At 39.6% G+C, this 26732-nt stretch overlaps 1 protein-coding gene across 2 annotated transcripts; it reads right to left on the reverse strand.

Moving 5' to 3' along the window:
- Positions 1-427: 427 nt before the first annotated feature.
- On the reverse strand, positions 428-26441 carry TTC4 (tetratricopeptide repeat domain 4). 2 transcript variants are annotated; one of them, XM_028484493.2, is made up of 8 exons: positions 26276-26441; positions 25518-25635; positions 24205-24366; positions 20824-20901; positions 19269-19393; positions 3254-3340; positions 1319-1536; positions 428-743 (listed from the first exon to the last, which is right to left on the reverse strand). In XM_028484493.2, exons 1-8 carry the CDS (start codon positions 26384-26386, stop codon positions 578-580), a joined length of 1065 nt encoding a protein of 354 aa, XP_028340294.1. In that variant the 5' UTR covers positions 26387-26441; the 3' UTR covers positions 428-577. The 2 variants fall into 2 exon arrangements, with proteins under 2 accessions (XP_028340294.1, XP_028340295.1); XM_028484494.2 differs by lacking the exons at positions 428-743; positions 1319-1536 and adding an exon at positions 15306-15358 and having other exon boundaries at positions 3287-3340.
- Positions 26442-26732: the final 291 nt, after the last annotated feature.

Consider the following 26732-nt stretch of genomic DNA (forward strand, 5'->3'; position numbering starts at 1 on the left):
TCTGAGGATTAGCTGGTAAGAGTGTATTAAAGATAATTTCCTGATTTTGATGATTGACTGGAATCATGAAAGAAAATGTCCTTTTCGCAGGAAATAGACACTTAAGTATTCAGGAGTGATGGGGCATCAGGTGGCATCTTACTCTCAAATAGTTAGAAGATAAATTCTTTGTTCTGTAAAGTTGTGATTATTTTTTTTTAAGTTGCAACAATGGAATGTTATTCAGCCTTAAAAAAGAATAAGATTCTGACCCATGCTACAACATGATGAATCTTAAAGACATTACACCAAGTGAAATAAGCCAGATACAAAAGGACAAATACTGTATGATTCCACTTATATGAGAGATAAATTCAGAGACAGAAAGTAGCAGGGTAGATGCTATGGGCTGAGGGGAAGGGAAAATAGGGAGTTATTGATTAATGGGCATGGAGTTTCAGTTTAGGATGATGAAAACGGAGACAGATGGTGGTGATGGTTGTACAACAATGTGAATGTACTTAACACTACTGAACTGTGCACTTAAAATGGTTAAAATGGTAAATTTTATGTTTTTTATATTTTACCACAATTTTTTTTAAAAAGGCAGTGAAACCTCACTGCACTCCCTGTTCCTCCCCACCCCAATTCCCATAGAGGAACAAAATAAAACTTCTCTTACCTCTAAATTATCAGGGCAGTATTTCTGCTCTAAATCCCAAGAGGGCGTTTCACCAAACATCACCATTAGATGATCAATAAACCTAAGGAGATATAACATGTACTTTCTGGGTATCAATAACTCATAATCTGTTTTCCTATATCCCATGCCCTGGACACCAATTCACAGAGATATCAAGAATGTATAAATCATGAAATGCAGGCTTAATCCATTTTGACAGCAGTGCCTAAAATGTGTGTATCACTTGTCCTATTATGACATAGTAATTCTCTTTAAACTGACTCAGGATTAACAACATTCTTATATTCAGCCACATTCTAAGCATTAACCCTATGAAATCACATGTTAAAATCACCAGTTATATGTTTTCTAATAAATATATCCTTCAGTTCTATGCAGGTACTACCTCCAATGATTTCATCTCTCACGAGACAAGTACCAGTGCTTGACAAACTCTGTACTGTGGTCTGTCACTGCAAAGCTACTTAGTAAAAGGAGAAATCAGCTATGGAATAGAGAGGTTATACCAACCAGACTGTGTAAAACCCTCTAAAACTATTCTCTTTCCCCCTCAACCAAAAATCCACCTGTCCATCATGCGGAGACAGCAGGGAAGAGCATGCAAGCATAGCAGAGGGCTCCTGGGGCAGGAAGTACCTGGAGTCCTCGTGAAAAGCAGAGATGAAGTCTGACTGGGCATACTCTGGGTACAGAAAGAGCACAGGCCAGCTCAGTCTTCCCCCATCATCTACACTCAGCCTGGCTCCGTAGAGGTTCTCAGAAGTGAGCCCGTTCAGGATGAGCTCACCAAGACCTTCTGAGGCTAAATCTTCATCCTCTTCAGCAGCTTCAGACACTAGCCTGATGTTCCTAGCCTGGGTTAAAAAAAGAAAACACACACCTTATGTGTGGAAGGATGCAAACTCATTTCACTAAAACAAGGAAACCATAACACTGCGAGCTCCCTGAGAGCCAACTCTACACATGATTCGTCTTCATTATCCCTGAGACTTGTTTAACTCACCTTTACTGGGCATCTACCACATGCTAGACTCTGTCACAGACATGAGCTAGACATGGTAATAAGTACAGCATAAGGTAAGAAGTAAAGCTGTGGAACTGTAGACCGTGAATAATTAATTCAGCCTGGAGGCTGGAGGGGACTGGAGGATGCTAGGCCTTGAACAATGACTTTGAAAAGCAGAAAAGTTGGGGGGCAGGGGAGTGGGAAGGACATTCTACCCCAAGTAACAGCCAGGGAACAGCATGTGCAAAGGTACAGAAAAGATGCAGAGAGTGGCATGTACGAACATGGCAAACGTTTCCATTTAGCTAGGACATGGGATAATAAAAATAATGCACATATTGACTTAATCTCGATTGTCTCATAGAAATAAGGATAAATCAAAGGTCTGAATAGTAGAGTCACCTCTTATGTAAGTTGTGTGGAGGCTCCTAAGGCTAGCACACAAGAGGAAAATGACATATAATCAAAATTACCTTGATGGTATCTGCTAAATCAGGGGTTGGCAAACTTTCCCTTAAAGGGTCGGATAAGAAAGATTTTAGGTTTTGCGGGCCAAATGGTCTCTGTTGATATTACTCAACTCTGCCACTGTAGTGTGAAAACAACCATTGGTAAGACATACACAAACAGGCAGGGGCTGTAAGCCACTGGCTGCAGCTTGCTGACCCCTGCTTTAAACCACTAAAATGTAGTATATACGGCTTTGTGTATATTACTCTTGAGATTAATTCTTAAGTACACTGAAGTTTGAGATGCACAGTTAAAGGAGAGAACCAAAACAAGGTCTGTATGCAAATGTCTGGGCATTCCAATATTCGACATTTTAGAAAATGACCAAATCCCTCGGAGTATTCCCTTCTGTTTAATCTGTTAATGTGTTCACAGATTCCTTGTTGTGCGGAGGGACTAGTGGAGTGCATCTTAGAACTGTGACGTTCTCAAAGTCAACAAGTAATTTAAATAGGCACATAATTTAACTCGGCAAAGAATGAAACCAAGAACCTACCCCACAATCTCATAGCCAGTATTACCTCCCCTGAGTAGCCAAGGCTCAAAGTGACTTGTGAAAGCAAGATCTGGATCAGACTACATTCATTTAAAATGCAGTAAAGAGAGGGAAGGGGAGATAGAATTTTGTGTTGTTGTTATAGTTAGAAGAGCTACATCCTAAAAATTCACTTTCTCAGGATGCAGTATAACACAGGGGCTGAGAGCAAGGACCTGGCTCTGACACATATTAGCTCTGTGAGGTTTCTTCATGTCCCTGAGACTATGTGCTCATCTAGCAAAAAGAGGAGCAAGAAGACCTACCCCACAAGGCTACTGTGAAGATTAGATAATGCTTAACCGAAAGCTACTAAATTCAGTATATGTTACCTGAAACCAACACATGCATGCGAGAGAGCTGACTGAACTCAGAAGGTCTGACTTGTCACACTGCTTCACCAAAAGCAGAAAGACAATGTACAACTCATTCAGGTAAAGCATTCCCAGAAAGCTTCCCAATAGGCTTCAAGATTAGTGGATTTCACAAGACCAGAAGGGCCGAAAGTTTGAGAACTCACCATGATGGCCTGGAGTAAAGCCTCATTCTGATTCTGCTCCTTCTTTTCTTTCAACTTTGCTTTCCTTATATCCCTCTGTTCAGTTCGCTGAAAATGAAATTCAGATGCATCAGCTCTAGAGAACTTGCCTCTGCTTGTTACCCCAGCCTGATCCTAAATAGCTATCTCTGGTCTCTATTCAACCCAGGCTCCTGTATATCAAGGGATACCAGTGGCTGGATTCAGTTCAACAAACATTTAAGCAGCACATATCTGGATGCCAGGACCAGTGGCAGCAAAAATGTTAAAATCTACCCAAGGAGCTCATAGTCCACTGAGGGGGACAGACATGTAAAAAGGTCTACGTGTGAACCTGGCAGTATGAACTGAGTGCTATGAAACACAGAGAAGGGAGTGACTGATTCTGCCCCATCGAGGAGGTGGGTTTAGACAGAAACCAGATGAAAGAGAGGGGGCATTCTTGGTAGAGAGACTGACATCAGGGCCAATGGGGCATTTAAACTTCTCTGTTATGGCTGGGGTTTAGGAAAACACACTGGAAAAATCCAGGCCAAGAACTTATCAGAGGCTCTGCCTTTTGCACAATTACAGCCCATGAGAGAAAAATACCACCAGTCTACTTCATCTGGCAGAAATATAATTTAGATTTCCTTTTCCTGCTAATCTACCCAAAGCCAGGTGATTGTACTCCTACCTACCCTCAGGATTGTGATTAGTAGGGGCCAACTTTTTCTGTAAACGGCCAGACAGTAAATATTTTAGGCTTTACAGACCATGTATGGTCTCTGTCGAACATTACCTGGCTTTGTCTGTTGCTTTGTTTGTTGTTTATAACCTTCTAAAAATATGAAAAACATTCTTGGTTCATAGAATGTACAAAAACAGAACAAAGGCTGCATTTGGCCTGTGGGTCAGTTTGCTGAGCCCTGCTCTAAAATATAGCACCAACCATCCCTTATCCTCCCCACAAGAGCCCCACAAGGGCTAACACAGATCTTCTTTTTCCTATGAACAAAGTCTACCCGTTCAGGAGACAACAGCTGATAATTCTTGGCTATCCTTCTCCAATCCAGTCTGCCAAGAGCTGCAAAAATCCTTTCTGCTGTTAGGAAGTTTGATTATACTACCAAGAGTAATCAAACCCATGGATACCACTAGAACTATGTCCAATTCTGCCTTCACAGTTGAGCTACACCGGACCACAGTGTCTGGTCCACATTAGAGAATGATTAAGATGGATGATTAAGGATGACTTGTATTCTGTCCCATGTTGTTTTTCCTCTGACTTGCAGATGCAAGTAGGAGGATGTGATTTCCCTGCTGTCTCACCTGAAGTATGGGGCCTTGCAGCCCGCATAAAGCCCACATAACCCCTAGGTCAGAGGAGTCCTGAACTATGAAGTTTGCTGCCCCTTTATATTCGTAAAAAAAGTCAACTCTGTTGAGAATTTAAGTGTATAGTTAGATGAGTTTTGACAAATGTATACCCTGAGTACCCAACACTCCAATCAAGATAGAGAACATTCTAGAAAGTTCCCTCATACCTCTTTGCAGTCCATCACCCTCCCATCCCATCACTGATAGGTCTGTTTCTTTTCATTACCAACTCATATTCCATTGTTTGAATATACCACACTTTGCTTATCTGTTCTCCTGTTGATGGACACAAGGGCTGTTTCTGGATTATTATGAATAAAATTGGCTACCAACATTCTTATACAAGTCTTGTTATGAACATGTTTTCATTTCTCTTAGCTAAATACCTAGGAGTAAAATTGCTGAGTCACAGGATAGGTATATAAAACTGACAAACTGATTTCCAAAGTGCTTTATATCCCACTGACAATTTATGAGAGTTCCAGCTCCTTCACATCTCTGCCAATATTAGGTATTGTCAGTCTTGTGAACTGGGATCGCACTGATGTTTAAGTTGCATTCTCCCCCCACATGACTAATGATACTATGTATATTTTTATGTGCTACTGTAAATCTTTTGAGAAGTGTCTGTTTCTTTTGCAAAATTAAAAAGAATTTTCATATTAAATAGATTTCTTTACGTATTCTGGATACAAATCCTTTGTTAGATATACAGTTGACCCTTGAACAACACTGGGGTTAATCCATGTATAACTCATAGTCGGCCCTCTGTATCCTCTCTTTCTCCACATCCTCAGGTTCAACCAACCATGAACCACACACGTAGTTCTGTGGTATTTACTATTGAAAAATATCTGCATATAAGTGGACGTGGGCAATTCAAACCCCTGTGGTTCAAGGATCAACTGTATGTAATATAAATATTTTCTCCCATTCCATGGTTTGCCTTTTAATCTTCTTATTGATGTCTTTTATAGAATAGAAAATTTTCAGTTTTGACCAAGTCCAATTTATCAATAATTTTTTATTTCATGGTTAGTATATATTAAAAAAATTTTTTTTTAATTGAGGTGAAATTCACATGACATAAAATTAACCATTTTGAAGTATTCAATTCAGTGGCATTTAGTACATTCACTTTATTGTGCAACCATCACCTCTCTCTAGTTCCAAGACTTTTCAACACCCTAAAAAGAAATCTCAAGCCCGTTAAGCAGTCACTCAACATTTTCCCCTTCCCCCAAACCCTGGCAACCACTAATGTGCTTTCTCTCTCTACAGATTTATGTATTTTGGATGTTTCATATACATGGAATCATACAATATGTGTTCTTTTGTATCTGCCTTCTTTCCCTCAGCATGGTATTTTTGAGGTTCGTCTACACTGTAGCATGTATCAGTACTTCATTCCTTTTTACAGTACTTCATCCCTTTTTTTCTACCATGATAGACATTTAGATTGTTTCTATGTTTTGGCCATTATGAATATTGTTGCTATGTACATTCATGTACAAGTATTTGTTTGAATATTTGTTTTCAATTCTTTTGGGTATATACCTAGGAGTGGAAGTGCTGGGTCATATGGTAATTCTATGCTTAATTTTTTTAGGAACTGTCAAACTGTTTTCCATAGTGGCTGTACCATTTTACATTCCCACCAGCAACTTATGAGGGTTTCAATTTCACCACATCTTCATCATTTGTTATCTTCCTATAAAAAAGAAATTAGAGCCATACTAGTGGGTATGAAATAGTATCTCACTGTGGTTTTGATTTACATTTCCTTAATGACTAATGATGTTGAACATCTTTCATGTGTTTGTCAGCCATTTTTGTATTATATTTAGTGACATCTAGTCAGATCCTTTGCCCAATTAAATAATTGGGTTGTCTTCTTAATTATTGACATGTTAAGAGTCCATTATATATTCTAGATAAAAGTCTCTTACAGATATATGATACAAATATTATCTCCCATTCCGTGGGTGGCCTTTTCACTTTCTCAATGGTGTCTTTTGAAGAACAAAAGTTTTTAACCTTTGATGAAATCCAGTTTACCTATTTTTCCTTTTGTTGCTTATGCGTTTTGTGTCATATCTAAGAAACCATTGCCTAACCCAAGGTCATGAAGATTTATGCTGATGTTTTCCTCTGAGAATTTTATAGTTTTAGTTCTTTGAACCATTTCGAGGTAATGTGTGTGTGTGTGTGTATATATATATATATATATATATATATATATATATATATATAGGAGGTAGGGTCCAAGTTCATTCTTTTGCACGTGGATATCCAGTTGTCCCAGAATCATTTGTTGAAAAGACTATTCCTTCCCCATTAAATGGTCTAGGTACCCTTGTTGCAAATCATCTATATATAAATGTGAGGGTTTATTTCTGAGCTCTCAATTCTATTATATTGATCTATATGTCTATCTTTACACCAGTACCACAATGTCTTTATTACTATAGCTTTATAGTAAGATTTGAAATTGGGAATTTTGAGTTCTCTAACTTTATTTTTGTTTTTCAGGATTGTTTTGGCTATTCTGGGTCCCTTGAATTTCCATGTGAATATTACAATCAGCTAGCTTGTCAATATTCTTCAAATAAACTAATTGAAATTTTGAGGAAGATTACACTGAATTTGTACACTAATTTAGGGAGTACTGTCATCTTAACAATATTAAGATCTGATCCATGAGGGACTTCCCTGGTGGTCCAGTGGTTAAGAATCCGCCTTCCAATGCAGGGGATGTGGGTTTGATCCCTGGTTGGAGAACTAAGTTCCCACATGCCGTGGGGCAACTAAGCCCGCGTGCTGCAACTACTGAGCCACACCTAGAGAGCCCACACGCCACAACTAGAGAGAAGCCCATGTACCACAAGGAGCCCATGCACCACAGCAGAGGATCCCGCATGCCGCATTGACGATCCCAACAAAGATCCTGCATGCTGCAACTAAGACCTAACGTAGCCAAAAATAAAATAAAATTTTTTTTTAAAAAAAGATCTGATCCATGAATATGGGATGTCTTCCCATTTATTTAGGTTTAATTTCTTTCAACAATATTTTGTATTTTCAAAGTATAAATTTTATGCTACTTTTGTTAAATTTATTCCTAAATGTTTTATTCTTTTTGATGCTATTGTAAATGGAATTTTCTTAATTCCACATTTGGAATGTTCATTAAAAGTGTATAGAATACAGCTGATCGGTGTATTCTGACATATCCTACCAGCTTGGTGAACTAATTTACTAGTTCCAATAGTTTAGTGGATTCTTTAGGATTTTCTATATATAAGCTCATATCATTTACAAATAGAGTTTTACTTCTTCCTCTCCATCATTTCTTTAAAAAATAAATCTATTTATTTATTTTTGGCTGTGTTGGGTCTTTGTTTCTGTGCGAGGGCTTTCTCCAGTTGCGGCGAGTGGGGGCCACTCTTCCATTGCGGTGCACGGGCCTCTCACTGTCACGGCCTCTCCCGTTGCGGAGCACAGGCTCCAGACACGCAGGCTCAGTAGTTGTGGCTCACAGGCTTAGTTGCTCTGCGGCAATGTGGGATCCTCCAAGACCAGGGCTCGAACCCGTGTCCCCTGCGTTGGCAGGCAGACTCCTAACCACTGTGCCAACGGGGAAGCCCCCCTCCATCATTTTTGAAGGATAAGTTTGCTGGATATAGAATTCTTGGTTGAGTCTTTTTCTTTCAGCACTTTTCATGTCATCCTACTGCCCTTTGGCTAACATGGTTTCTGATGAGAAATCAGCTATTAATTTTATTGAGGATCTCTTATATATGAAGAGTCACTTCTCTTTTGGGCTTTTAAGATTCTCTTGTCTTTGACTTTTAACAGTTTGATTATGATGTGTCTGGATATAGATTTCTTTAAGTATATCCTACTTGGTGTTTGTTAAGCTTCTTGGGAGAGTAGCTTACTATTTTCCATCAAATCTGGGAAGTTGTCGGCTGTTACTTCTTCAAATATTCTTTTGCCCCTTTCTCTATCCTGGGACTCTCATTATGCCTATGATGATATGCTTGATGGCATCCCATAAGTCTCTCTTCATCTTTCTTGGTTCTTTTTTCTTTCTATTCCTCAGACTGAGTAATCACAATTGACCTATCTTCAAAGTTCTATTCTTGAACCCCTTAGTGAATTTCTCATTTCAGTTGTTAATTTTTCTTTAATGATATTCCCTATTTGGTGAGTGAGTGTTCCCATGTATTTTTTGAAGTTCTTTAGACATTGTTTCCTTTCGTTTTGTGGACAAAGTATGTCAACTGCCATTTCAGTAAACAAAAGATGTTGTAGTCATAAAGCCATCAGCCACTATCGCCACCCCTGAGAGTGCACCCTGAGGGAATCCAGGATGGAAAAAAAAGAGAATCCTGGCCCTAGATATTTATGGTGCATATCAAAGGAATAATTTCAATGAGCCCAGACTCTTACATCTTCCCATACATAGAAAAGTGCTAAATTCTTTAACCTGAAATGTGTGTTTCTTTAATTAACAGTAATCTTTTGATGTTCCACTACATGTGGAACAGTCCCTCAGAGCTATATGAGAGTCTGTATCCCAGGCTTAAGTCCTCAGTAACTCTGCTGAATAAAACATAATTCTCAACTTCTAGATTGTGCTTTTTTTTTTCAGTTGACAGTTTTGGTGACCACAAAGGGACTCAGGGCAGACTTCTCTGCTTCACCTGACCTCTACAAGAAGCCGGAGTCTTGGTACCAGCAGAGGCCTCTTGTGTCCATCTGCCTCAGAGTCCAAACAAATTTGGGTGAGTCTCTCTTGGTTCTCAGATCTCCCAATTATTGGTTGTGAGTTTTATTCGGTTGTATATAACCAGTATCTGGCTCCCCAGCTGAAAGATACTGGGGGAGCCCAGTTGAAAGATAACAGGAAAAAGTACATCCTGGTTGGAAGACACTGCGAGTTGCTCAGTAAAGAGATACTGAGTGATCTGGACTATGTGATTGGGTGAGAGGCTGGCCTAATATCTTTTCTAAATGAGGGGCATCAGAAAGCCAGCCTCCAACTAACACCCCAGCCAGGTTTATGTACATACAAAACTTGTACTTACTTAATTGGTAATTAAAGGAAATCTCACCCTGAAAATGGCCAAGATGAAGTTCTTTTATTGTGTTCGCAGTTAAGTTAGAGAAAGACAGCTTGATAAAACATCTTTGCAGAATTCTGACCTTAAAGAAACAAAAGCCGTTCTAGAGGGACTTGCATTTCTCTCCCTGTGCCTGTGAGATGAAAACGTTCTACCTGATCTTCTTCAATGTGGGGGTGTGTGTGTGTGTGTGTGTGTGTGTGTGTGTGTGTGTGTGTGTGTGTGTGTGTGTGTGTGTGTGTGTGTGTTTTAAGAGCCTGTTCTCTGCCATCTGGAAGATACACATATGGTGTACATTTCACGACCAATCAAACAGACTGGGATTCTCAGCAGTCTTCTGTCTGACTGTGCCAATTCGCAAGGGCTTTTGTCATCTGAATCTTAGTTGCATCAGCCTATACAACAAAGGCCTTTACTTTCTTACGCTATTTTTGGGAGTACGCTTTCTAGATCTTGTATAGGCAGCATCCTTCGCACTCTCCTGTGGGGACGCCTCTTGCATCTTATTGGTTTGAGTCACTATTAGGATATATCTAGTTAATGGCCAGACAATGGATCTTTTAAATTGGAGAAAATTCTAAATTGGTATATCTTTTAGAGAGCTCTCATTATAAACAGCTATTTTATTGGTACCTATGATAAAGCCAAATTAGAAGGTGGAAAATATATATATGTAAAATGGTTAACCTAAGAACTCCTTGTTTGTTTATTTAATTAATTTATTTAATTTTGGCCTCATGGCTTGCAGGATCTTACTTCGCACCCGCGCCTTAGGCAGTGAAAGCGTGGAGTCCTAACCACTGGATTGCCAGGGAATTCCCAGAACTCCTTAGTTTAAAACAAACAAACAAAAAAAAAAACAGTTTGGGAAGCCTTATTTGTGGTCTCTGCTTCCCCTCAATGGGTCTTACAGATGCCAGTAAAAACATTAGGATAATTAATGTTAATTAGGTTGATTAACAGGGAAGAAAAAAACTGAAAGTCTAGAGACTTCTTCCCAACACGGTGGAAATTTTAAAGGGTCTCATCCCAAATGGATAAAGAAATCTTTAGACGGTTATTAAGAAATGGGATAAATAAAATGAACATTAATAGGATTAAAAAGGTTCTGATACAACACTACCTAAGGTTGGATGGGCCAAAGGGACCCTCTATTGGTCCCCAACATTAAAGGGCCCGAAACAAGTCTGTTCTATTTACCCCAGTTTAAAAACTATGTGTTGTGTGTGTGTGTATGTATGTATGTATATGTATGTATATATATATGTATGTATATATATATATATATATATATATATATTTAAAAGGCTAGAAAAAACTACACTGAGACACCTGACCAACAATTACTTGGGGCAACAGTTAGGCCAATTAATCAAGTTAAAAGATTGACAAAAAGGCCTGAGTGCCTTGGCTCAATCTCTCACTGGGGACCCCAGAGCCTTTTATACAAAAATAGATTAAATGGTTGAGGGATAAAAAGAAAAGAAAGCTTCTAGGACTGTTGTTAAGACCAAGGCTTGTCGATCAGATCCTGATGGAAACTAGTTAAAGGTATAAAAGATGACAGAATAGGGCTTCCCTGGTGGCACAGTGCTTAAGAATCTGCCTGCCAATGCAGGGGACAAAGGTTCGAGCCCTGGTCCAGGAAGATCCCACATGCCGTGGAGCAACTAAGCCCGTGCACCACAACTACTGAGCCTGTGCCCGAGAGCCACAACTACTGAAGCCCACATGCCTAGAGCCCGTGCTCTGCAATTGGAGAAGACACCGCAATGAGAAGCCAGAGCACCACAATGAAGAGTAGTCCCTGCTCGCTGCAACTAGAGAAAACCCGCGCACAGCAACAAAGACCCAACGCAGCCAAAAATAATTAAATTAATTTTTTTTAAGTTGACAGAATAGAGATGAAAGTTTATATAAATTGGTATATTTAAATGGGCTTTATATAAGATGGTTATATCCCTTTTACCTAATTATATTGTAGGATAGGCATTATGTCTCACTGGGGAATGCTTCCCCTGCCTGCTATTATAAGACAGCATATATAAATCTGCCCCTCAGACAATATTAATTAAACATACTAAAAGAAACCAACAAGGTTACCTGAGCCCACACTATATGAAATAAAAGCTGGGAGTTAATATTCAGGGGCCAATAAAAATAATAATAGAGATTTTTGCTCTGGGTTTACCCTATACACTCAGAAAGAGAGCCTTGGTTGAATGCCTTGTGCAAACTTCTGAAGGCATGATAAATTGAACCCTAAAGTTCTAGAACATAGAACTCTTAATTTTCAGATAGATGGAAATTTTCTCACTGATATAAAAATGCAAATTAAAGAAAATATAGTTGGGCAAATCAATCTTTTAATATCATTTAGGCAGCAGACCAGTTCTTTAGAGAATTTAAAGCAACTGTCTTGGTGCTGCAAACCTCTACAAATCAGAAATGTAAATACAGCCCACAAACACCTGAGACTGAGCCTAGTTAGCTCAATCAGGTAAAACCTGAAACCAAAGGCGACAAAAAGGCTCTTTTAAACTCAAACTGCTGGAAAGGCTCCCTCACTCAAAATCTAACTTATAGCCTCCCTCCTTAAGGGATTTATCAAGGACAAATACAAACCTTAAGTCTTTTCCACACACAGTATAAGCCTTAGTCATCTGAGCAAATAAATTTAACTTATTCCAACTGCTATTTTTAAACTAATACGTTTATAATACCTGATTCATAACTACATGTTAAAACTATGAGATCTCTAATTTTATCTGTTTGTATGTCTGTGTGTACATTATATATACAAGATGTCTCTACCTCTGGAAAATATTATCAAAATTAAGTTTATAAAAGAGCTCCATTTAATTGACTTAAAAGTAAGCACTTACAAATTAAATTTTTCTAAATATAATGGAAACTGGCCAGAAACTGGCCAGAATTTTTCTAAATATAATGGAAACTGGCCAGAATGAGTTTCAGGTTCACATGACCTAGGAAATATTCAATATTAAATTGTATCTGGTAATAGAGCTAGCTTAAGCTTGTTGGTTTGATCAATATAGACATACCTCACTTTTATTGTACCTAGGTTAACTAAGTTCATGTTATTTCTGTTGCAGAGTTTATCAGCAAGAAAAATTAACTTGGTATTGTTGACTGAAAAAAATGCACAACCTAAAAGTTGAGAATTATGTTTTATCTGGAGGACTTGCTGAGGACTTAAGCCTGGGAGGCAGCCTCTTAAGTCCTTGCTGAGGACTTAAGCCTGGGAGGCAGACAGCTCTAGGAACTGCTCTGAAGAGGTAAGGGAGGAGCCAGGATATATAGTTTCTACATAAAACCAGGTAGTCGGAACATCAAAAGATTACTGTTAAATAAAAACAGACATCTCGGGGGCTTCCCTGGTGGCGCAGTGGTTGAGAGTCTGACTGCCAATACAGGGGACACGGGTTCGTGCCCCACATGCTGCGGAGCGGCTGGGCCCGTGAGCCATGGCCGCTGAGCCTGCGCGTCAGGAGCCTGTGCTCCGCAACGGGAGAGGCCACAACAGTGAGAGGCCCGCGTACCGTGAAAAAAAAAAAAAAAAAAAAAAAAAAACTGTAATATGTAATTAAAGCCACTAAAAACAATAAGGGAAATGTCTCAGTATGCAACTAAAGTACGATGTGTGTTTTCAGCAAAAGAAGGTATGAGGAATGGAAATACATTTTAAGGGCAACAAGTGATTTTGCCCTAGAGCTGGTTGTTTCTAGATGGAAAAATAAGGAACAAACTAATATGGATACAGAATGTTGTGGAAGGTTTGTAGAAAGGAAGCCCTGAGAAAGGAGTTTTGCACATGGTCAGGCTGGGATTAAATTAATGAGGTAAATGGATTTTGTTATTAAAAGTAGGTTGGTGCAGGACTAGATTTGGTTCCTCTCTCTATTAAGAGAAAAAAATTTTCGTGGAATACTGTTTTTGATAACAGATTATATGGGTTTCTTTGCCTTTAGGTGATGTGTATTTGCTTTTGAAATCTTTTTTTTTAAAATTTTTGTCTGCATTGGGTCTTCGTTGCTGCATGCAGACTTTCTCTAGTTGCGGTGAGCGGGGCTACTCTTGGTTGCGGTGCGCGGGCTTCTCATTGTGGTGGCTTCTCTTGTTGTGGAGCACGGGCTCTAGGTGCACAGGCTTCATTAGTTGCAGCACATGGGCTCAGCAGTTGCGGCACGTGGGCCCTAGAGCACGCGGGCTTCAGTAGTTGTGGCGTGTGGGCTCTAGGGCACACAGGCTTCAGTAGTTGTGGCACTCAGGCTCAGTAGTTGTGGCTTGTAGGCTCAGTAGTTGTGGCGCATGGGCTTAGTTGCTCCACGGTATGTGGGATCTTCCTGGACCAAGGATCAAACCCGTGTCCCGTACATTGGCAGGCGGATTCTTAACCACTGCACCACCAGGGAAGTCCCTGATTTTGAAATCTTTTGTCACTTTGGTTAAGTGAGTAAGTATTGTTTCACAATGACCTATGATCCTATTTGACCAAGTCAAACCTTTTGAAACCTTTTTGATATTCTTGACACACTTTCCAAATATCAAATTCTACCTGAAGTTCTTTTGACCTCCAGCTAACTCTGGGAAGCTTCAAAGGAACCCTGAGGCATCTCAGAGGAATATTAAACTAATTAGGTTTATTTGGTATGTTAAATTACTTGAAAAACATTGTCAAGTGATTGGAGATAAACCTTCTTAGATTATGCTGTGTGGGTAAATGTTAATACAGATATTCCAAATTTTATATGGAATTCCTAAAAATCTGATTGTCCTGGTATGTTATCAGTCATAATTCTAATTACTATCTTAAAATGTTGTATGTCACAGAAATAACCAAGTTTCTTGTCAATCATATTGTAATCAGATCTTTAACCATGCCATTTTGTCTTTTGTCATTTACATACAATCACTGTTTTACTCTGATGCTTTTATAAAATGAAAATCTTCAAGAAGATTCACAAGAAGAACTTTGAAAAATATTAATTTCTGATAACTTTTAGATCATACCACTGAAATGGGTAAGAAATTACAAAAGGGGCTTCCCTAGTGGCGCAGTGGTTAAGAATCTGCCTGCCAACGCAGGGGACACGGGTCCGAGCCCTAGTCTGGGAAGATCCCACATGCTGTGGAGCAACTAAGCCCGTGCTCCACAGCTACTGAGCCTGTGCTCTAGAGCCCGTGAGCCACAACTACTGAAGACCATGCACCTAAAGCCCATGCTCCACAACAAGAGAAGCCACCACAATGAGAAGCCTGCGCACCACAGGGAAGAGTAGCCCACGCACCACAGCGAAGAGTAGCCCCTGCTCACCGCAGCTAGAGAAAGCCTGTGCGCAGCAATGAAGACCCAATGCAGCCAAAAATAAATAAAATAAAATAAATACATTTAAAAAAAAAAAGAAATTACAAAACTCTAATGGAAAACTCAATGCTTCCATCTAGATCAAGGACTTAATTACATGGGACTGAATGAACTGATAAATATGATTTATAATTTTATGACTTTTTCTGAAATATACCGGCTTTTAATCTTGGCTTTCCAGAAAAGCTTTCCTCTTACGGCAACCATGACCTACAACAAATTGAGAAAGTATACCTTTGTAAACAAAGATGAAACATTAATTTTTTTCTCTCTACCTGATCCCTCCTGCATTTGGCTTCTCCAGTTGGCTCCCCTGTGGACCTGATGGCTTACTGTGACAATATTACAACTAGCTATACTAACCATTATTTTAACTTGCTCTCTCTTGTTGTTTTCAAATTATTTATACCTTGTGCCTCTCTTTGCTGCACTACAACTTTATTAATTTACTAGCTATATTACTTATATCCTGTCTGTTTTATAAGATTGTTGTCTCTTGCATTACCCAATGTGTAACCAGGCCTCCAACAAAATTAATGATGGTTAAACATCTTAAGGCAGTTGATCATATATACAACTCTACACAGAATAATTGTAATAGTGCAACCCTAGATATGGGAAGAAGCAACAAGGGAAAACATTTCCTGGATAACAGACTAGTAAGACAGGCGATCCAGAGAATTTAAGATTATCAACAGGACCTGATCCAAAATTAGCACATTGAGTAGCCTACCAACAGACTCTTTGCCTGATCTAGGAATGAGCCTTCCTAGTGCAGTGGGAAAAAATTGGTCATGAAATGCCTCCCAAACATTGGTCAAATTTATGATCAAGAGGAGGCACTGTGGACAAAGAATGTAACCTGCCATTTCAGTAAACAAAGAATTTTGTGGCCATCAAGCCATCAGCCACTGCAGCCACCCTGATGGTGCATCCTAAAGGATGCTCAGCATGGAAAAAAATAGAATACTGGTCCTATAGTTAACATGCATATCAAAGGAATAATTTCAATAAGCCCATCTTCCCATATAGAAAAGCACTAAATTCATTAACTTGAAATGTCTGTTTCTTTAATTAGCAGTAGTCTTGATGTTCAACCACATGCGTTTTTTTTGTTTTTCCTATATCTTTGCTTCTCCCCTACCTGTTCAGAACAGTCCTTCAGAGCTATCTGAGAGGCTGTATCCCAGGCTTAAGTCCTCAGTAAGTCTGCTGAATAAAACTTAATTCTCAACTTCTAGGTTGTGCATCTTTTTTCAGGCAACAGTTCTTAGAACATATTTTAAATAGCTGGTTGAAAGTTTTTTACCTTTTAAGTCTCATGTCTGGGCTTCCTCAGGGACAGTTTCTGTTGATTTCTTTTCCTGGATATGGACCACACTTTGATTCTTTGCATGTCTTGTAATTTTTTGTTCAAAACTGGACATTTAAAATAATATAATGTGGCAACTCTGGAAATCATATTCTCTCTCTCCCCTCCCCAGTGTTTGTTGTTGCTGTCGCTATTATTTGTTTAGTGACTTTTCTGAACTAATTCTGTAAAGCCTGTATTCTCTGTTATATGTGACTACTAAAGTCTCCAGTTAGCTTAGTGGTGAGATAATGACTGGACAGATTTCCCTAAACTCCTGAAGCCAAAAAGTCTCCCAGTCTTTGCCAAGGGGCTCTGCAGGCATGTTTGGACAAGGCTTCAACAATCACCCTAGCAGTTAACAATTCAGCCTTAGCCTTCATTTCCTGCTGGCACAAAGCTTCCAAATCAGCCAGAGGTTAGAGCTTAGGACATTCTTAGATCTTTCCTGAGCACATGCATAGCAGGAGCACGTATGTGACCTTCGAGATTCCCAGGAATATGCTGGAGCTTTTCAAAGCCCCTACAGAATCCCATTCCCCAGCTTTTCCTTTTAAGTTTTCTGGTAAGCCTATTATTTGCCTCAGGGGCTTTCCACTGCCTCAGGCAGATGCAATCTTAAATAACTGCCTCAAATTGTTTTTAACAAATGCCTCCTACACCAATACTCTGTGAAAAAGCTTTTCCTACTGGGATAGCGATGTGTCAAATAAAAACAACTTGTAAGTGGGATCTTCTAGATGGTCAAATAATGACAATCCTCTGGGAATGGGGCCTTGAAGGAGCTCTAATCCTGTTCTGCCTCCTCTGGTGGCTGCCAGGCTGCTCATTTTCACCATGATTGTGGGCTGTTGGCTTTCAAGGCTACTATGAAACTAGGGAGGGAGGGAGATGGGGATAGGGCAAGTTAAAAATGCCACAAAGCTTGCTGTTCTTACAGAGGTTCAGCCATTTTTCTTGAACAAACACTACCCAGATTGCTGCAAGCCTTCTGTTCATTTCAGAGTTATGAAAAAGTTGATTGAGCATTTTTGTCCATTTTCCATTGACTTTATGGAGAAAATTTTTCCAGGTCTTTAGTTGGCTATTTTTGCTGACATCACTTCTCTTTACTGATTTATCTACTTAGGTCTATCAGTTACTCTGAGAGAGGGATGTTGACATTTCTACCTATTTATACATTTGTCTCTTCCTTCTTTGAGTTCTCAATTTTTGCTTCATACATTTTGAAGTTCTATTATTAGGTACATACACATTTAGAACTGTTAAATATGCTTGATAAACTGACCCTTTCATCATTAAAAAAAAATGCCTTGCTTTATCTCTGGTAACAGTCATTGCCTTGAAGTCTATTTTGTCTGATCTTAACATAACCATATGGGTCTACTGCTCACATATACCAAGCACATGGGAATCCAGAATCAATTTATACACAGATAAAAGGGTATAATCCTGATACTCTGCAAGCAATGTCACCTATACCTAATGTCAGGCTTTTGGGCCCTGAAATGTCCCTTTAATTATGCTGCAGGACCTAAAAGCTTTCATTTAGGTCGAACAAGGGTTTTTCTGCAGATAAGCTCGGCGATGGCCTTCCACAGTAGCCCTCTAGATCTTCTCTCCTGTGTATACCACTTTTAGAAATTCTGGCCCACACCTAGTTGCCTAGGCTCAGAATTCTGTTATTGAGCCATGTGGGTCCACACATATCTACTTTTGTAGATATGACCAAAATGACCTCTGACTAAAACTTATCCCTGTTCAGGGCCAGCTCTAGGCTCCCTTGGCACTGAAAATTCCCATTCCATAGTATAAGAAGTGAACCTAGACCAGGAATCAAGAGAACTCAAGTCTGGATTTGTACTGAACAGACTTGTGAGGCAATAATGCACAGGACTAAGAATGTGGACTCTGGAGCCAAACAGCCTGACTTTGAAGCCCAGCTTCACCAGTTGTGTGACTTGGGCAACTTCCTGATCTCCCTGCTTTAGCTACCTCACTAGTGGAAGGTGAATTAGAATAGTGCCTCTCTTATAGGACTGTGTGTGGTTCAGATGGATTCATATAAGTAAAAATTTTTAAATAGCACTTGGAACATACATACAGTAAGTGCTATCTAAATGTTGGATTTTTTTTTTGGTAGTGTTGGCAGTCTGTTATTACAGACTACAGAGTTAATTTTATCATCACTGTTGCTGTTATATGCCAGAAATGTAGCATTTCATGAGCAAGTTATAGGTGTCTTAATGCTGGGAGTTACACAGTATTATAAAAGCTTAAGATTTTGCTTAAATGTTTAACTATCCTTTCCTCCCCTCTCTTTCAACAGCTATACTCAGTGTGCAGACTAGACTACGGCACTAATCTATTTATTCAAATCATAATAGTCATAAATTTATCAAGTACTATGTATTCTTCCTTGCCTCTATCATGTTATAATTATTTATTTACTTGCTTGTTTACTTATCTGTATCCTCCAGAGTGCCAAGGGTAGGGAATGATTTGGGGTTTTGTTTGTTGTTGTTGTTGTTTGGCTGGCTGTTGTTGTTTTGGCTGATCCCACACATGGCTTGTGGGATCTTAGTTCCTGACCAGGGATTGAACCGGGGCCCTCGGCGCCGAGTCCTAACCACTGGACCGCCAGGGAATTCCCTGGGTTTTGTTTTAAAGAAGAAAAAGTTTACAATGACCCAAGATACAATCTGGGAAATGCTAATAAATTAATTAATGCTAATTAACAAATGCCAACTGGCTGATTTTGCCACCAACCTTCAACTTGTCTGCTTTAGCCCTCATTTCCAGAAGCTTCTTCTCTGTGGCATCTATCTGCAGCCCCTCATCGCACCAGTTCACAGCCTCGACATAGTTTTTCAGTTCCAGATGGCATAAGGCACCTGTAGAACCCAGCACCCTTAGTATCTGTGGACAACAGGCATGGGAAGAGCCATCCTTGAACGGGACCCCCAACCTTAACCAGCTACCAGCCAGTACTCTGAAGGGAAAATGGGTGATAAAGACCCTTGTAGTACATTCCCCAGACAAGGAAGACTATGTCTTGTATCTTAGATCAGAAAGATTTCTAGGGCCCATTCAGCTCAAAACTCCTGTAAGCCTTTCTGGTATCAAGGACTCTTAAAGTAGGGAAGGCTACAGCTTAGTGGCAAAGAACACAGTCTTTGGAATCAGACAGATCTGGACTGGAAATCTGGCTGTCATTTACCAACTAAACATTAGACAAAGGACTGAGCATCCCTGAGCTTCAGGTCCCTCATCTATAAATGAGAAGAATAAAGTTCAGCTCAGATGACTTTCTTTAAATGGAGAGAGAAAGCAGAATTTGTCTCAGTCATTCACAAAAGCAATGGCAAGACCAAAGACATTAGGTCTCTCCTAAAATTGTTCTTGATGGCTACCAGTTTAAGCTGCCTCTCCTTTAATCATGTTTTTTCTCCAGTTAGCCTCTTTGGGCTTTCCACAGAATTTAAAAATATCAGAACTGTAAGGGCTTAAATGTCAATAGAATTCAACCTCATCTTCCAGAGATGGGCATACTGATACTCAGAGTGGGTGTCTCGCTAGGGTCACATGGTAAGGTAAAAGTGACAATTCAAAGTACAGACTTCCAGCCTGTGGCAAATTCCACAGGACTATACTCAATTTACTTGCCCATCTTTGTTTAGTACCTCCTTTCCCTACAGCTGAAGGACCTAGATCTACTTAAACCCCCTAACCATGATTACTTAAGCAATAACTTTGATAAAGCATTTTAAGTTGGTCATGAGGATACAGAGATTAATATGTAATGAATAAATTAAAGTTTACAAATCACCTTTGAGATTCTCAAAGAAAAGGTGAAGTATAAAAGTAATAAAAGCACTATTATTACACACAAAGGTCAGACTACAAGAGAAAAAATAATCTGGGAACATCTCAGCATTACAGTTAGCAGCAAAAGTCCCATAACTTATCTTTTAATTAACATTAACATGGCATTTGAAGATCTTGCCTTTCAATCAGCTAATTTGGAAAAAAAAATTAGAATGTGGCTTTTAGAACTGCTTTATTTTAATTAATTTTATCTTTATTAATTTAAAATGAGTTTCAATTTCTCTACAAATTCTTAAAGAGGGTTGGATTATTCTCTGGGGAATTCTTTTAAAAATGGCATATGCTGCTGTTGACAAGGACTTAATATCAAGATGCCAAAAATAAGGTGACTTCATTAGTATCTTGGCACCTTCATATCAAAGCTTAAAATACTTCTGGTGCAGTGCATGCCAGCTTTTCCGTGATGACAATCATACTGCAGCTCTACAAGACTTACCTCTTACTATTGCTTTCAGGTGGCAGGGTTTTAGCTTTCTGGCAGCTGTCACATCATTGAGAGCAGAACGAAAATTGCCTAACAAAACACCATTTAGTAAAAGAGAAAACACGTTTTGAGATCAGATTACTTCCAAAATTTTGTGTGTAGAAACAAAAACACTCTTGGACAATCTTGGAGAGATAAAAATCAGAGCAACTGTTTATATTGGGTTGGCCAAAAGGTTTCTTCGGGTTTTTCCGTAACATGTTACAGACAAACCTGAACGAACTTTTTGGCCAACCCCATAGAAAAAAATATAGTTGTGCTCCTCAAGCACCTTAGAAATGTTTATACAGCATCAGGCAACCCACTGAACAACTATAAATGGCTAGTAAGCATATGGAGAGATACTCAACATCACTAATGATTAGAGAAATTAAAATTAACATGAAATTGGTAAAATCTAAAAACAGATAATATCCAATATTGGTGAAGATATGGAAAAAGGACACTCTAAGAGTAAATGAGAGAGCAAACTGGCATGCACTTTGTACATACACTTTGACCCAACAATACTCTTCTAAGAACTGATCCTTAAAAATGCTTGCAAAACAATAAAGATGTTAAAAAAAAAAATGCTTGCAAAACAAAACAAAACAAAATGCTTGCAAAAATGTACAAGGATAAATGTAAAAGCATGTTAACCACTGCATTACTTTTAATTATGAAAAGCTGGAGATAACCTAAATATCCTCAATTTAGTAATGATAAAATAAATTATGGTAAATCCATCCTACTAAATACTATACAGCTATTAAAAAGAGTAAGACAGTTCTGCACGTGAAAGCATGATAGGATGTCTGTGCTATATTATTTTAAGTGGTGGGTCAATGTGTATAGAAGCCCATCTTTATAAAACAAACCAATCTAAATATACAGACACAGGTACACACACATATATATTTGTAAGTGCACTTAAAAAAGGTGTGCAATCATACACACTGGTTATCCAAACTAGGAGGCATGAGATAGACGTTCACTTTCTAGTTTATACTGTAAGTATTACTTAACAGTATTTACCTATTAATTTCACTTCTAAAACTCTAGCCTGGGGGTCAGCAAAATTTTTCTCTAAAGGGCCATATAGTAAATATTTCAGACTTTACAGGCTACATGTGGTCTGTTATACATTCTTCTTTGTTTTACAATCCTTTAAAAATGTAAAAAACACTTTTAGCTCACAAGAGGTCAGGGATCCAGATGTGGCCTGTGAGTCACAGTTTGCCAAATCCTAAAGAATAACCAGAATTATTGGAAAAACTTTATCACTAACTTTGTTCATTTTTGCATTACTTAAAAATACCTAAAAGCAGCTATATACTCAACAACTGCAGAATAGTAAAGCAAATAGTGTAAACCCTGGTATGTCCATATGATGCAACTTTACATAGCTATTAAAATAATATTCACAAATAATTTAATGACAGGTGAAATTGTTTATGTTATAAAATTAAGTGAAAAGAACTGAATACAAAATTGGAAGAACAGCATGATCCTAACTATGGAAAAAATACATATAAGAGAAATCCAAAAACTTCTGGTTAAAGGCAGTAGACTGAACACATGCAGTTCAACCCCTACCACTTCCCCTCTGCCACAAAAAAGCCATAAATGCACAGAGACAACAAGAATGAGAACAACAGAACACATTTTAAAGCTGGAGAACAAAGAGACACAGGCTAAATGCCTAATTAGGCTTGAGAAAACTGACTTCTAAGCCAGCAGAGAGAAAACTCAAAGCTACCAAGCTATACTGTAGAACCTACAAAGTACTCAGGACTAAAGAATCAACAGCACCAGGTACCTCCGGAAGCGTGGGTAAAGGGGTCTTCCATTTAGTGTATTCTGAATCAAACTTGATTCCACATCCTAACGCTAGCACTGTGTACCCTTCAACAATTCATCTTACTACATTTATTACTACATTTTACTACAGTTTCTTACTCTGCTAACTAGGGATAAAGCTGTAAACCTCATTTATCTTACATAGCTGCTATGAGGTCAAGAGGGATAAAAAAAAATTTGAAAGTGCTCTGTAAGCCATACCAGTGACATCATTTAAGGAATGTCTCTGAGTATTACACATTTGCTCCTCTGGTTATCACATTACATGTGGTTTTTTTCTTTCAAGGTGTTTTTGGTCTTATTAGCCCTATACATGACATTCTTTAGTTCCCCAAGGAAAGGAACTATGTAGCTCTTATTCACAGTGCAGTGCCTAGCACACAGTAAATGCTTTCTATTTACTGACTGAATAGGTAAATGAATTAAACTCCTTTAGGGAAAGGTCAGGTCTTAACTCACTTCTATGATGCCAGTGCCTAGCACGGAACAAGAATCAGTTTGCTGAATAAAGAAAATGTATTCCTCCAGAAGTTAGAAGAGTGGGTTTCTAGTCAAGGTTCTGGCACTAACCAAAGGGGTCGCTCTCTGGGTCTATGTAAAATGAGGCAGCTGGTTGGCTCAAATAATCTCTAAAGTTCTAAAGGAGAAAACAGCTGGAGCGGCCTATGATTAGAAAGAAACTCTGCTCCAATGGTGACGAGTCCCAACAGACTTATCCCAGCTAGACTGCAAGGCTTATTGTCTACCAGCCCCTCAGAAAAGGCTGAGGTCATTCCCAGGTCCTCTCTAAAACTCTGTGATAAGAAACCTGGGTCTAATACGACCAAGACTATAGTCACCAACAATAATGCCATCCAAATAATTAATCAGTGTTTCCCAAAGTCAGGTCTGCAGAACAGTCCTGCATGTTAATAAGTGTTACTTGAAAAGAGGGCTTATAAAATCTGAGAATCACAGGGTAAGGTTCTTTGCTGTAGGTTTTCTCAGCATTAACATACTAATGTGCACTGCGAATCTCCCATGAAGAAGCAGCACTGTCCAAATTTACTTGTCCAAAGAATGTTTTACTTCAAAGGTCCTACAGAATACTCTTTGAGAAATTCTCCCTTGCATTAATAGTTTCTCTCACACAAAGAACTCTATTGCCTTAACCCTTCTAGCATCCTTGAGGCCAGAAAAAAAACTTTTTTTTTTTTTTTTGAGAGAGAGAGTAGAAGCATTTGGGCTCAAAAATTCCAGATCATACCAACTCATGTATTAAGGTATTTGATGTTACTCATTTGGTTCAGACAGTAAGAATTATACAACCTACCTGTTTCCCTTTTCACCAAGTCTATCTAGAAAAGCAGAGTTCAGTTAGAGTAAGCTATCCTAGGCTTCTGGGATAAGCAGCTCCTCTTCCTCTGACACTCTCAAACTCTCCACTAGCCATCATACAGTTGTTTTTATCATAAGTTAATTTTTTAGAAAGTACTAAATAATGGAATAAATTACCCAGATAGTACTGTGCTGCTGCCCGGTTGGAATAAAGAACAGCATTCAAATCAGGGTCTGCACATTTCTTCTTTAATCCTTCAGTGTACGAAATCACAGCTTTCTTATAGTCTTTTTCTTTAAAGTAATCATTGCCCTCGTCTTTAAAGGTCCTGGCCTGTTCTGCAAAAAAGAGAAAAAATGATCACTATTTCCTATTTTTTAAAGGGCTCACTAAAAATAATTCTAAATCATGCAATAATGTAATATATGACAAACAAAAACAAGAAACCAATAGGGAAAGAAAACTCAAAAATGAATGCTATAAAACTGGGTATCACCATGGAGAAATAAAGTCACACATACTTAACTACAATCAATTCCAAATATCTTACAAGGTAGATTATTAAGTGTTTACAAAAAAAAAGCATAAAGGAAAAAAGTATACTTATCCTAGCTCTTGAAGAGAGGACTCTTTTTTTCAAATATTATTTTGCTTATTTATTTATTTATTTATTTGTTTGTTTGTTTTTGGCTGCGTTGGGTGTTCGTTGCTGCACGCGGGCTTTCTCTAGTTGCAGTGAGCAGAGGCTACTCTTCATTGCGGTGCGCAGGCTTCTCACTGCGGTGGCTTCTCTTGTTGCGGATCACGGGCTCTAGGCGTGCAGGCTTCAGTACTTGTGGCACATGGGCTCAGTAGTTGTGGTTCGCGGGCTCTAGAGCGCAGGCTCAGTAGTTGTGGCACACGGGCTTAGTTGCTCCGCGGCATGTGGGATCTTCCCCAATCAGGGCTCAAACCCACGTCCCCTGCACTGGCAGGCGGATTCTTAACCACTATGCCACCAGGGAAGTCTGAGAGAGAGGACTTTTCTTTTAAGTACAGAAGAAACGGAGGGGAAATTACACTTCTGTTTTTGCACATGTTGTTTGAGTCCCTGGAATGCAAATTACCCTCCTCAACTTAGCAAAAGCCTACAAAATTGTTACAATTCAGTTCAAATTTCCCACCCAGTGAAAGCCCACTCCTACCTCCCCCACCTATAGTATTCCAACAGTACCTATAGTTACACGTTGGCACTTATCACACAGGTTTGTCCTGATTCTTTAGGGCAGTTTGGCTATCCACTGGAATGTAACCTTTGAGGGCAGTCTCATTCTTTCCTGTATCCCCAATGCCTAGCATTTAGTAAGTATCCAAAGAAATATATTTGGAATAAATAGTGACAAGTTAGCTCGGGCTAACTACTTCTTGTTATCCATCAGAAGCTTCCTGACTCACACTTTATCTCAATTCAATGGAGGAGCAAAACAAACGTTAGAGTCATTGAAGATACCTTCTGGAGATCGTTCTTCATCAAAAATAATTGACTGGAGGCAAGCCAAGTCAGGATTCTCCTGAGGATCAATTTCTGATGGTGCTTTCTTCATAAATAGGGGGATCTTTTCAAATTCCTGGGGTTGTTAAGAGAAGAATGAACTACATAAATAGGATTTTCCACTGAGTACATCCAATTCCATGTCTCTACATCAAAGCTTTCTTACTCATCATAATTTGCAGATATTCATGATTGCCTTTCTCTCTCCCTATCCAGGCCCCAGTTTCCCATCTGTAAAACAGAGTGTAGAATATTCCCTAAAGATCTTTCAGTTCTCACATTCTTATAAGAGTGGTAGTCATCACCATCAGTTGAGCGCTCGTATGTTCCTGGCACTTTACCCACCCTCTCACTTCAGCTTCGCCACAATCCCACGAGATTGGTGTTACAGTTAGAGGAATTTTACAAATGAGGGGACGGGCTCAGATAGGTGAAATAACTGACCCAGTATTACAGCCAGTAAGTGGTGGAGTCACAGGTTTCTGACTCCAAAACCTGGACACCTAAATGTACTGGCAGCTTAAGACCCTCAAAACTTCGGGACTGATTTTTAACACTCAAGTAGAAACTACCTTTCCGCTGGCAGCGGCAGGGCTCGGAGGTGAGGGAGGCGCCTCCGCGCCCTGGAGGCCCCAGGAGTTCCGACGACGCCCACCACCCCCCCCCCCCCCACACACACACACACACACACTTGCGGAGACGCCGGGCCCGCTCACCTCCTCCCACTGGTCCTCGTGGAACCCGCCGCGGTAGGGCTGGCTCTGGAACTTTTCCAGGAACGAGTCCATGGCGTCGTCAGAGACCGCATCCGGCTCCGGCCGCTCCATGTCAGCTCCCTGGCTCTCCTGCCACGGTCCAGACGCCAAGAATCGCTCGACAACTTCCGGCGGCGTGGATGCCCTTCCCTCAATCTTCCGGGCTGCGCCGGCCCTTGCGCCTCTGGTTCCGCCTTTCTGGGGGCGTGGCCGACCCGACTCCACCCCCCGCCCCCCACGCCCGGGAAGCACCGGTCCCGACGCACCCTCCCTAGTACTTTTGGGGTCGTGGGCAAGCCCAGGGCCCCACAATACCCCACTATCACTTCATTCATTCATTTATTCAACCATTCAGTCAACACATAGTTCCTAAGCTCCTTCCGTGTTCCAGGCCGGTGCTAGTCGCTGGGTATACAGC

The sequence above is a fragment of the Physeter macrocephalus genome, unplaced genomic scaffold (genome assembly GCF_002837175.3).
Source record: "Physeter macrocephalus isolate SW-GA unplaced genomic scaffold, ASM283717v5 random_156, whole genome shotgun sequence".
Taxonomy (NCBI): Eukaryota; Metazoa; Chordata; class Mammalia; order Artiodactyla; family Physeteridae; genus Physeter; species Physeter macrocephalus.